Below are 10993 nucleotides of genomic sequence, written 5' to 3'. Positions count from 1 at the left end.
TTTGCTTAAGATCACCTATTAATTTTCTATTACAATAATAAAGAATACATATAGAAATTAAAATTAAAGAATACAATTAAAATTCCTTAAAACCTACATGAGCTGGCTGCTGACTTCCTCTTTGATTGCATCTGTCTTTATAATCTCTTTTGATAACTATATTTCAGCCATTCTCGTCTTCTGACCATCTTTCTTTCTATTTAATTTTCTACTCTTATGTTCTCCGAAGCACCTATCCAGAAACCGAAATTAAAATTTTCAAGGAACCAGATAGTGAGGAAAATTCCAACCTTTTTATTGAGAAAACTTTGGTAAAATAGATCTCCTTATACAAATATTTTTCGGTTGCTCTAAATTTTTCACCATACTACTATGATTATTTTTCTGAAATGCACTTATTATAGTTTCAGCATGAAACTATATTCTTGACTTGGAATATTTTAAGGCTTAGAGAAGACTCTTATCACTAATATTATATTAACAAAGCGTAAAAATAAATATATATTCCAAATAACATTAGCAACTTGACATATTTGAAACTAGCACATGTTTTAATAAAGCAAGAGCATGTTCTCCTTGGATGATTCAAAATCATTTCTTTCATTATGTAGTTTCTATCACATCTCTCAAGGTAGGACTACAGGGTAGACTCTAGTACTATCTTCTACAGGTAGCATGAAATCAAGTAGGCAGGGGGCAAAACTTGGGGGCTAGTAGATGACATAACTTATAAAAGTATACTAGAAGGTCAAGCTAAAAAGAAGCAGGACATTTCAACATAGGAATAGTACAGAGTTGGAGATGACAACCAGATTGTCAAGCACAAGCCTTTTTCTGCAATAGATGGATAGAATCCTAGTTGGGGTTTTTTTTCCCACCATTTGACTACTTATACAGATGTAAATTCTAATAAAAATTTTTTTACATATATTCCTATAACACATAAATAATAAAGAACCATATTATATCCCTCATGAATTACTTTTAGGGGAAGATATTAAGAGTTATATTATCAACTAACTATATATTATATACTAACTGTGTCTTTAGTGTATGTATTTTTAGGTGTTGAATGAAATGTACTCACGCTCACTTTTCCATTGCGATTGTCCTCTTCTCTCACTGCCAGAGCCTTCAGAAAGTTATCTTGCAGGTCTTTACCAGCACTTGTTAATGTCCTATAAATAGCAGGTTTCAGTTACAATATATTATTTAAAACACTCTGAAGTCAACGATTATGCTTCTTTATTCCAATGATAATTTTCTTATAACGCTAAAATCATATATACATTGTACACAATCATTATAAATCATACCAAATTATTATAATATACTGGACTCTTCAATTTAATTTCATACAGTTAATTGGAATTGAGTCTATAAATATGTGCTCATATCAATACTCATGTCAGATACAGTTAATTTCATTTACACGCCCATTTTATTCTTTTTATCATGCCATGAGAATTCCATATATTTATACCCTTCAGTACCTACAATAAATTTTAATTTCCTATAATTTAAACATAATTTACTTATTTAATATATAAAATTAAAATACTAGATACCTATACCAATTCAGTTGCTAGAATAGAGCATTAATTTTAGCTCTGTAAGTGGAGATAATTAAGGAAACAAAGCAAACTAGGTTGAATTATCTCTGTCAGATTAAAAGGAAGCATTAAGAATTCAAAAGAGAAAAAGAATTCAAGAAAAATAAATTTATCTGGAAGTAAAATTTAAAGAAAATTTATCAAGAAGATCTTGATCATGCAGCATTGAACCACATAATGAAGAGTGAATTCCAGAGTGATTTGGGAAGTAACAGTCCTTTCTTCATATGGCAATTTCCTATATCTTCAACAAACATTTCTATTATTTGCCTACAATGTACCAGGAACTGTACCAAGTACAAAGATACGTAATCTCTGCTCTCAAATTGCCTGTGGTCTCATAGAGGTGAAGCGACGTGTCAACATTATAATGTCATACCATGTGATAATTGTAATAGAAATATGCATGGATATCAGAAGAGTGATTAAGAAAAATGCACTATCTATTCAAGGAGAAGTCATTTAATTTTAAGCTTTAAAGCATTCATTGAACTAAATGTTAAAAGATGAGAGAGCATTAGCCAGTTTGGGACAGGGGATGAAAGAGAGAGAGAAATTATCAGTAATTACAAAGAAACAGAAGAATAGAGATGTAAAAGGGCAGAGCACTCTTAAGTAATTGCAAAGCAGTCAAAAACTAGATGAAGTAAGGGAGAAACCATATAATATTAGCTAACATTTTTACAGACACACTGTTGTAAATATTTAGTTAAGGCCATACAGCTAGTAGTAGCAAAAAACCTATATTCAAACCCAGGCAGTCTAGTTCTAGAACTCATTCTCATAACCAGCAGGCCATGTTGCCTTTCCAGGAAGTTCTTATATGCTACATGAAGGAGACTGAACCTTTTCCTCCAGAAGACATTGAACCACAAGAGCCTTATGCAAGGAAATAAAATTGCCAAGCTTGTGTTTTAGAAAGAATATTTAGCAGCTGTGAGAAACACGGCCTGGAGGAGAGCAATGCTGTAGGGACTAATTAGGGAGCTATTACAAAGCTTTAATAAGAGATGATGAAGACCTGATTTAAAGCACTGGTGGTAAGGATAAGAGATAGATCTTAAAAACATTTAAGAGGTAAAATGAACGTGGTTATTTCTTTTTGTGAAGAGTTAAAGAAAAATTACTACTAGGTTTCATTAAATCAATACAGACATGTACAATATGTAACCTACTATTTTGTTGCTCTAGAAATGCAACATGTTAAATTGATAATAACTTGTCAGCTTTTGCTTATCTAGCTTAATGTGTCTCGGCTTGTAGTAGCAATACCAAATAATAATCCAAACAGCTAAATATACATAAAAAATAATCACTAATTAGTACTAATGGAGAGAATCAGATATTTAAGAAATTTTTCAATCCATTGTTCTGACCAAAAGTGGGTCTTCCATATTGCAATATATGTATGCACTGCTCTGATAGTAAATCTCTAAAATACTTGTTGGTTCCTTGTGCAAAGAAACATGTATTGTTTCTCCATTGCTCACAGGACAACCTCTACATCACTTGATCAGTTTCTACCTAATTTCCTGCTTATGTTCTATATTTAAAAACAGAATCAGTTAGAAATTCTATGAAGTCTGAACAGAAAATTTATTTTACAAGTGTATCAGTCAGAACTCATTAGGTTATGCTATAGTAACAAATCTCAGTGATTTACAATTACAAAGGATTATTGTGAAATAATACTATGCATCAATAGCAGGTTACTGTGGCTCTTCACCTTGGAAGAATGAACTGGGAGGCTGATGAAACAGCCTTTATCTGAAACCTCTTTGGTTATCGTGCAGAGAGAAAAGAGAAAATGGATCCTAGAGCATCTGCATGTAAGACACATGTCACTTCTATTCACATTTTATTGCCCAAAGCAAGTGCCATACCCCAGGGAAGAGTAGCAAATATTTGTCAACAGTAGCCCATTTATCCCTTGCTTCCTACAGCATAACCAAACAAATGTTGAGAGCAGATAGCTCAGCAAACAAGAGCAATAAGGAAAACTATTTCTGAGTGAAATTTAAAAGTACAGAAAACTTGTTAAATAATGTGGTTCACTGCAATATAACCAGATAAACACCTTTGTGAAAATTAAGAGAACCAATCTTAGTCCCAAAACACAACCTTCGTCCTGAGACTCACAGAACATTCTAAAAATTATGGCTGAAGGAATGAAATACACTTTGGTCTTCTGTGATAGTGGGAGACACTTGTTGCTTTTGCCTCTCCAACACGCTTCTCCTTTTATTGGTAACAAAATCCTTATTTTTATTGGGCAATGGTCCCTCTCACTTTCTGTAGCTCAGTAGAACAGTCAAGCAAAGTATCTACTTACTCACAACTTTTACCCCCAAACCTCAGCTAATGAATATGCCTTGAGCTTGACTAATGGCACTCCACCTGATGAGAATATACAGCATAAATAGAGAGACAAAGGATGAAAAGCAGCTGGAGTTATAATAACTGCCCTTAATTCCTATTACATAGCTTCATCATTCAACTTTTTCTTACAATCCATGATAATCAGTGTTTTTCCAATAAATTCCCTTTTTGACTCAGTTCATTAGAATTGGCTTCTATTGCTCACAAACAAAATCTATAATTGATAAATTGGCTACCCAGTTAAGATACCCCAGAGTTCCTAAAAGTTTCCATATAGTAAGTCTACTTACTCTTCACTCTCTTCACTCTCCCACCTCCCCAAACACATCTTGTTTTGTTGTAAATCTTTAGAACATTACAGGTAAGTTAAAGTTCAATTTGATCACCAACCACAACCCCAAAACACTAAAAGTAACCACAATGTTCAGTTTTGCAGGCATCCTTCAAGGGTATTTTCTATAGTGTACATATATATTTGTGTATCCATAAAAAACAAACAAACAAACAAAAAAACACATATAGTAACATTTGGTGAGTTGTTCATTTTCTTACATAATTTATAACTTACTGTTTTATTGCATTGTTGTTATTGTTCCTGGGAATAGTTTATGAGAGTGCCAAGAAAGATCAAAATTATCTCCAGGGATATCAGACATAAAAAGTCAAAAGAATAGATTTTTAGGTGCCATTCATTAATAGGGAAGGAACTCCTACAATTCTACCAGGCTTGGTTCTCACTGCTGGCTGAGGTTTTTAGGAGATATCTAGGCCAGACAGGAAAAGGGAGTAATAGCAGAATTCTTGCTGCCCCTAGACTATGACAGACACAGTTCTTTTTTCTTCAGACATTTCTGAAAATGAAAGTCTCAGTTTTAACCTGGGCATATAGCTTCCTGAAATAAAGAATTCTATTTCCTATATTTCCTGGCCTCTCTTGCAGCTATTTATGTCTACATGACTAACTTTCTCACAACGGGATCCAAGTGGAACTTGTGTACCACTTCTAAGAAGTGCACTTAAAGGAGGGAGGGTATGCTTTTTCCTGTAGTTGGAAAGCAATATAAATGACTGTTCCTCCAGCTGCCACCGTGACTGAAATTGGAGGCCACTATTATGTGGGAACAAGAGAAAGGAGCAGGGTCCCTGACACTTCGGAGCACCAACCCAGTCTTGGTTGACGCCACATACATTTCTAGAAGACTGAAAAGAGTTTACATTTTGTTTCAGCCATTGTCATGTTTCAGTTTTTTATTATTTTTAATTAAACCTAATCTAAACAGATACATTCACCAAGTGAAATCTGCTCACTCTATCGAAAAATATATTGTGGTGGTATTGGCTTGGTAATCAAAGTGGACTTTGACCTTATCTGGAATATTGTAAGGATTCTATACTACTTCTGTAATTAAAATGAATTACTTTTCAAACATTAAGAAAGTTAAGTATTTTAAATGGAAGCATGAGATAATGGAAATTACATAATTTCCTATAATATCTATGAAGAAGATAAAAGTATTTTTGTTATATAAATTGAGAACAAAGAGGATAAAGTCTATAACCCCTCCAAGCTATTTGCAGCAGAGTTAAAAAGTTATATAAATAATCAATTATTATACCATACTAAATCTGAGAACTTGAAACTTCTCAGCAAGGGGAAATATTAGAAAAGAAAGTTAATATGGAGTGTGTGGTAAGGAATTCTTAAATCTTTAACATGCATTACTTTTACTTAACTAGATTTATTTAACAGTCAGTGACCTGAAAAACCTTGCTTAAATAAATATTACAAAAAAGTTACTTCCTCAAGAAGTGAAGTAGGTCTGTTACAAAATCTTAAGGTTATAAGTTTTATAAAGGCAAATACTTCAGCTTTTTTGTTTACACTGAACCACACTTTCAAAATGGGGTATAAGTTATATGGATGAGTTTTTACCAACCTTGTTAAATCATTAGCGAAACGTATTTATATAACCCTACGTGAATGACTCTCAATATATTCTTAATCCTCAACAATTAGGCTACTGATTTTATGATTTAATTATGTTGTTTGTGTATCACATATATTCACATGATCAGATTAACACTCAAAGAGTAAGAATAAACAAAAGAAGAAAAAAATTGTAAAACTGTTAAAATAGAAATTTATTTTCAAAAGTTATTTTCTTAAGAGTTCACTTATTTTAAAGATTATAAAGTCTTCCAGTAAATATTTATACTATCAATCATCTCAGAATTTTAAATGCATAATTGGGAGAGTTCTGATATGCAAGGTTTGATTAATCATTGAGATGTGTTCTAATAAGCATTTTTCCGAATAATCACTAAATCAAATTGGAGATTATACTACTTTAATAGTAATACTTTTTATCTATTTTAGTCTTCATATGGGTCTCTATGCTAGGTAAACAATTTCAATTATCCTCAAATTAAGCATTTAAAGAGGATATGTTTATTTCTATTTTAGAAATAAACGATTATAATCAACTGGAATTCAGTTTTTAATCTAGATATCATTGTTCCCAAGGCTTTATTTTACTAGAGTAAAGCTTCACTACATATGAAAACATTATATTTATATCGTAATACTTTCATACCAGGAGAACAATGGTAATTCACTGAGGAGAAGAAACCTGTTGATGGAGTGGGTGTGGGATGAGGTATGCCACCTTCCTCTGGAAGTGGCCCTGGGAGTCAGGCCTTGAGACCTCTGTAGAAGCTAATCGGCCATAATCATCAGGCCGGTCTGGACTGGAATTTGACCCATCGTTCTGTTCAGAGGTAATGTTGATTTCTTTCAAAGCCAGTGAACTCTGACGTAGCCTACATTTCATATTTCTAGAATTTATATTCAACTCATTAGCACTTGTTTGAAAAAATAATTCAAACTCTCTGTGCATCAGTTACTTTAAGATGATGTTTTTGTATACTCAGTTTGGAAAAATTTAGTGGAGAGTAAAGTGAAAACTAAGATGAGTTAAAGTTTATTATAAAAACTCTTGGAATATCATCTTAAGATACAAGTACACATCTATGAAAAAGCAGTTTTCACAAATAGCTATATTTCCTCTAATAAGTTTACCGACAAAATTATTTGTATGTATTTGTATTTGTATGGTCTTAAATAACATAAATTTGATTTTTTAGAGGCTAAAGTAGAAAAGTTTTTTGTAGATTTGACATAAAAATATGATCTTATTTAAAACAATGTGTGGATTTTTAGACAATTATTTGAGTATTAAGTATGGAAGATATATTTTTTATACTACTTTGATTTAGGGCACCTTTTGCTTTGTCAGAGAGAGATGATCTTGTGTTTTCTCCAGGACAACACAATAACTTTTTGTTTTGTCCTTTACATAATTAGGAGGAAAATATACTACTTTTTGCCAAATAAAATGTTTATAAATATCTCTAATACTGGTAAACCTTCACATTCCTTTTCTCAATGTGTTATTGGATATTTGCTCTGTATTAGTCAGCTTGGGCTACCATAACAAAATACTACAGACTGTATGGCTTATACAACAAACATTTTTCTCACAGTTCTGGAGACTATAAGTCCAAAGTCAAGGTACCAGCATGGTCAGTTTCTGGTACAAGCTCTCTTCCAGGCTGGCAGATGGCTGCCTTCTCACTGTATCCTCACATAGCAGAAAGAGAGCAAGAGCAGGTTCTCTGGTGTCTCTTCTCATATGGCACTAATCCTATCATGAGAGCCCCACCATCATAAGTTCACTAAACCTAATTACCACTGGGGGTTAGGGTTTCAACATATGAATTGGGGGTGGGGGCACAATTCTTCTGTCCATAGCATGCTTTCTCCCTTCAATAATCAACTCCCACATTAGATTTTCTTGCCATATTCTGTCCTGCTTGCCTTATAACCTCATTTGTACAACTTAGAACTATTTCATGTTTTCTTTTATCATGTGGAATAAGTTAGTAAGTTTCCACCTCTTGAGATAGCTAGATTAAGTTACTGAAATCAGCTATTTGTTCCTCTCCAGTTCTCTTTAGCAAGTTGCATACTATTTCAAGCCAGATAACCACAAAAAGACCCAAATGACATAGACCATGGGGATTTGCCTCAAACAGCATGGAGAAAATGTCCCTATTCCTTATCTTAAATATGAATTTATATGAAAATAATATACTCATTATAAGATTAGTTTAACTTTTATATGTATGAAATATCACAAACATACGTAAAACAGCAGAATACTTAAATACAAAGTTAAGAAATTATTACAAAACCAGCCCCTGTAACTCATCACCTAGGTCAAAAAATAGAACAATGACTACACCCCTTCCTGCTCACAACTCTATCTTCCCATCACCTTCTCACTTTTATAATATTCACTCACATGATTTTTCCTTATCTCACACTTCAATTTTCATGGTCATCCTTCCTTTTATCATTTAAGTATATAACCCTGAACAATACAGTTTAACCTGCCTGTTTTTGAACTTTCTCTAAATGGAATCATAAAGTATATATTATTAACATATTGTTTCTTTCATTAATATTTTTTATGTTCCATACATATTGATGCACATGGCTGTACCTCATTTTCATTGTATTCTCCTATATGAATAACAACTATTTATTTATCCTTTCATTTATATAAATCTCAGAGTTGTTTCTCCTTTGGGTCTATAATAAACAGGCTGCTAGGATTTCCAGTACATGTATCCTCAGCATATGTCTCTCTAAGATCTGTAGCTAGCAATGGACTAGCTGTGTTATATTTGTTAACTTCAACTTTACAAAATAATGCCAACTTGTTTCTAAAATGGTTGAACTAATTTACATCCCTACTGCCAGAGCATGAAAGTTCCTTTTGTTCCATCACGTTATTTCCAACAGGTTGTATTTCAGTACTTTTTAATATTAAGCAACTCAGTGTTTGTATCCTGATTATTTTTATGTTTCATATGTATATACTTTTTATGTCTAAATTGTAAGTCATCCAAAAGCTACATGTATTCCAGAAATTGTAGAGAAGGGAAAAAGCAACCAGGGAACAATTTAAAGTCCTTTTCCTCGAGCATAAATTCAATAGGAGAATCTACTTTTAATATCTGAAGGATTATGTTTTAAAGATCTAAGAGGAAAAAATAGTAGAGCTAAATCCAATGTGTGGTTTTTGAGTTTCCTATCTTTTCTTGTAAGGTATTCTTGGTGGCCTTTCTGACTTTCTTTCTTTTTTTCTTTTAAATAAGATTGAAATAGTGTTCCTTAGGAGTCAGATCAGTCAGGATTACATTTAGAGAGATTTATGGTTTAGGAACTTTTACACTACATACTGTGATTTCTATGGAATTTCCAGGAGATCATCAATTTATATTCTAATAACTCTTAGAAAAGGAGAAGACTACTTGAGAAATGAGATTCATTTATTAGTGAGAAGGAATGAGAATCAAATTTCCATTGAGAAGATAAATGGCACCACATTCCCCACCCCTTCTATGTGAAAGAGTTTTTAAATTATCAAATGTTCAGTAAAGCTATCAGCATCTCTGGGAAAATAACTTCAACTGTCAGAAGCACACAGAAGAAAGACGGTAAGTGCTAACATGCACACTAGACAGCTGTTTCTTATCTTTTTCCATTTTGAGGGAAACCCAAGTGGGAGTCCTAAAAAACTGCAGCATCTTACATCAATCAAACTCTACTCCCTCTGGATGAAAACTTGTGCTTTTCTTTGAGGGGACACAATGAGTTGGCTTCTGTGTGAGAAAGTAACTCTGAATTCCTAATTTGTTTTTGTAAATTTGGCATATTTCTCTAGTTGATTCTTAAATATGGTAGGTTAACATGTTCTCACACTTTGAGGGGGAATGAAAGGTTGCTTAAAAAGGAAATAAATGTTCTTAGTCTCTGCATGTCTGATTTTATTCTGAAAACACATTAAAATATAACTTTACTTTTACTCTCTTCTGGGAGGCAGCTAAATCTTTTATCTGATTTGAAATATATTTCCTGATCTTCTCATTATATTTATTCAGTACAAGCCAATGGGAAAATAAAAAGCAAAGAAAGTGACCCCTGGTTTGATGTGCGTGCCTCCAAAATCTTCTCTCTGTGGGACTCAGCTTTACTGTTCCACAGAATACTGAGGTTGATTAGATTTTAGAAAGCTGAAGCTCTTGAGGCTCAACATATTTATGCTATATATACACTTAGTCTCTATGTGTGTGTGGGTCTCTAGTTCATAATTTTTGAAAGATTCTATATAAGAAGGAAGATAATTTGGTATGATGGGATTCCAGGGGGAAACTCCTTACTGAAGAAAAGCAGTCAGAGCAGAAGCAGCTCATACTGCTTCTCTCAACAATGGTACAAGGCAGTGGGGACTGTCTTACATTAGGAATGGTGGGCTCATTAGTGCTCCAAGCATAAGAGTACACAAATGAGTGGAGGGGCTGCATGGAAGAAGAGTATGGGTGTGAGACTTTCGGGAGAAAGATACCTGAAGAATATTAAAAAGCTCCTTGGACCAAAGTCTGCCAAAGAAGAATTTTGGCTCCTAGAAATGGATCCTCCTTAATATCCTTCCCACACTTAGTTATTGGAGGAAAGCGGTCCACTGGAAGGGTGGCCTGGGTGCAAATGACAATAGGTTTCAAAGAGAATCTGTTGGGGCTCTCACTTAATTACATTCCCTGTATGAGATTCATGCTCGTGACAATCACAACCTCCCTATTTTCAAAACAAAAATCCTGAGGTTCAAAAACAACAATATAATAACTCACTTTCTTTATCACAAATATAGTCTCAAAATAAAATTACCATAATTATTATTGACAATTTACTTATTGAAAACACTGTAAGATTTTTTTTCCTTAGGGTATATTCCACTAGGAAGGTATGAGCAGATTACTGTGTTTTAAAGTCACTATACTTGGAAAAGTCCTTTCTTTATAGATTTGACATCAGCTAGATACATAACTAGGTTCATCTGTCAATTTTATTTCAATTTTTAAGATATTCAAATTTT

General features: G+C 33.2%; 1 protein-coding gene across 2 annotated transcripts in view; it reads right to left on the bottom strand.

Annotated features, from left to right (window-relative positions):
• Window positions 1-10993, bottom strand: part of CUNH4orf22 (chromosome unknown C4orf22 homolog) — a 541171-nt gene that overhangs the window by 330206 nt on the left and 199972 nt on the right. For both annotated transcript variants that reach the window (XM_011360593.1, XM_011360592.1), the window contains exon 3: window positions 1088-1178. In XM_011360593.1, coding sequence (XP_011358895.1) covers window positions 1088-1178 — 91 coding nt within the window. The remainder of the gene's footprint in view (window positions 1-1087; window positions 1179-10993) is intronic.

Source organism: Pteropus vampyrus, unplaced genomic scaffold, assembly GCF_000151845.1.
Source record: "Pteropus vampyrus isolate Shadow unplaced genomic scaffold, Pvam_2.0 Scaffold56, whole genome shotgun sequence".
Lineage (NCBI taxonomy): Eukaryota > Metazoa > Chordata > Mammalia > Chiroptera > Pteropodidae > Pteropus > Pteropus vampyrus.
Note: the sequence above shows the minus strand (reverse complement) of the source record. Positions and strands in the feature narration are given on the sequence as shown.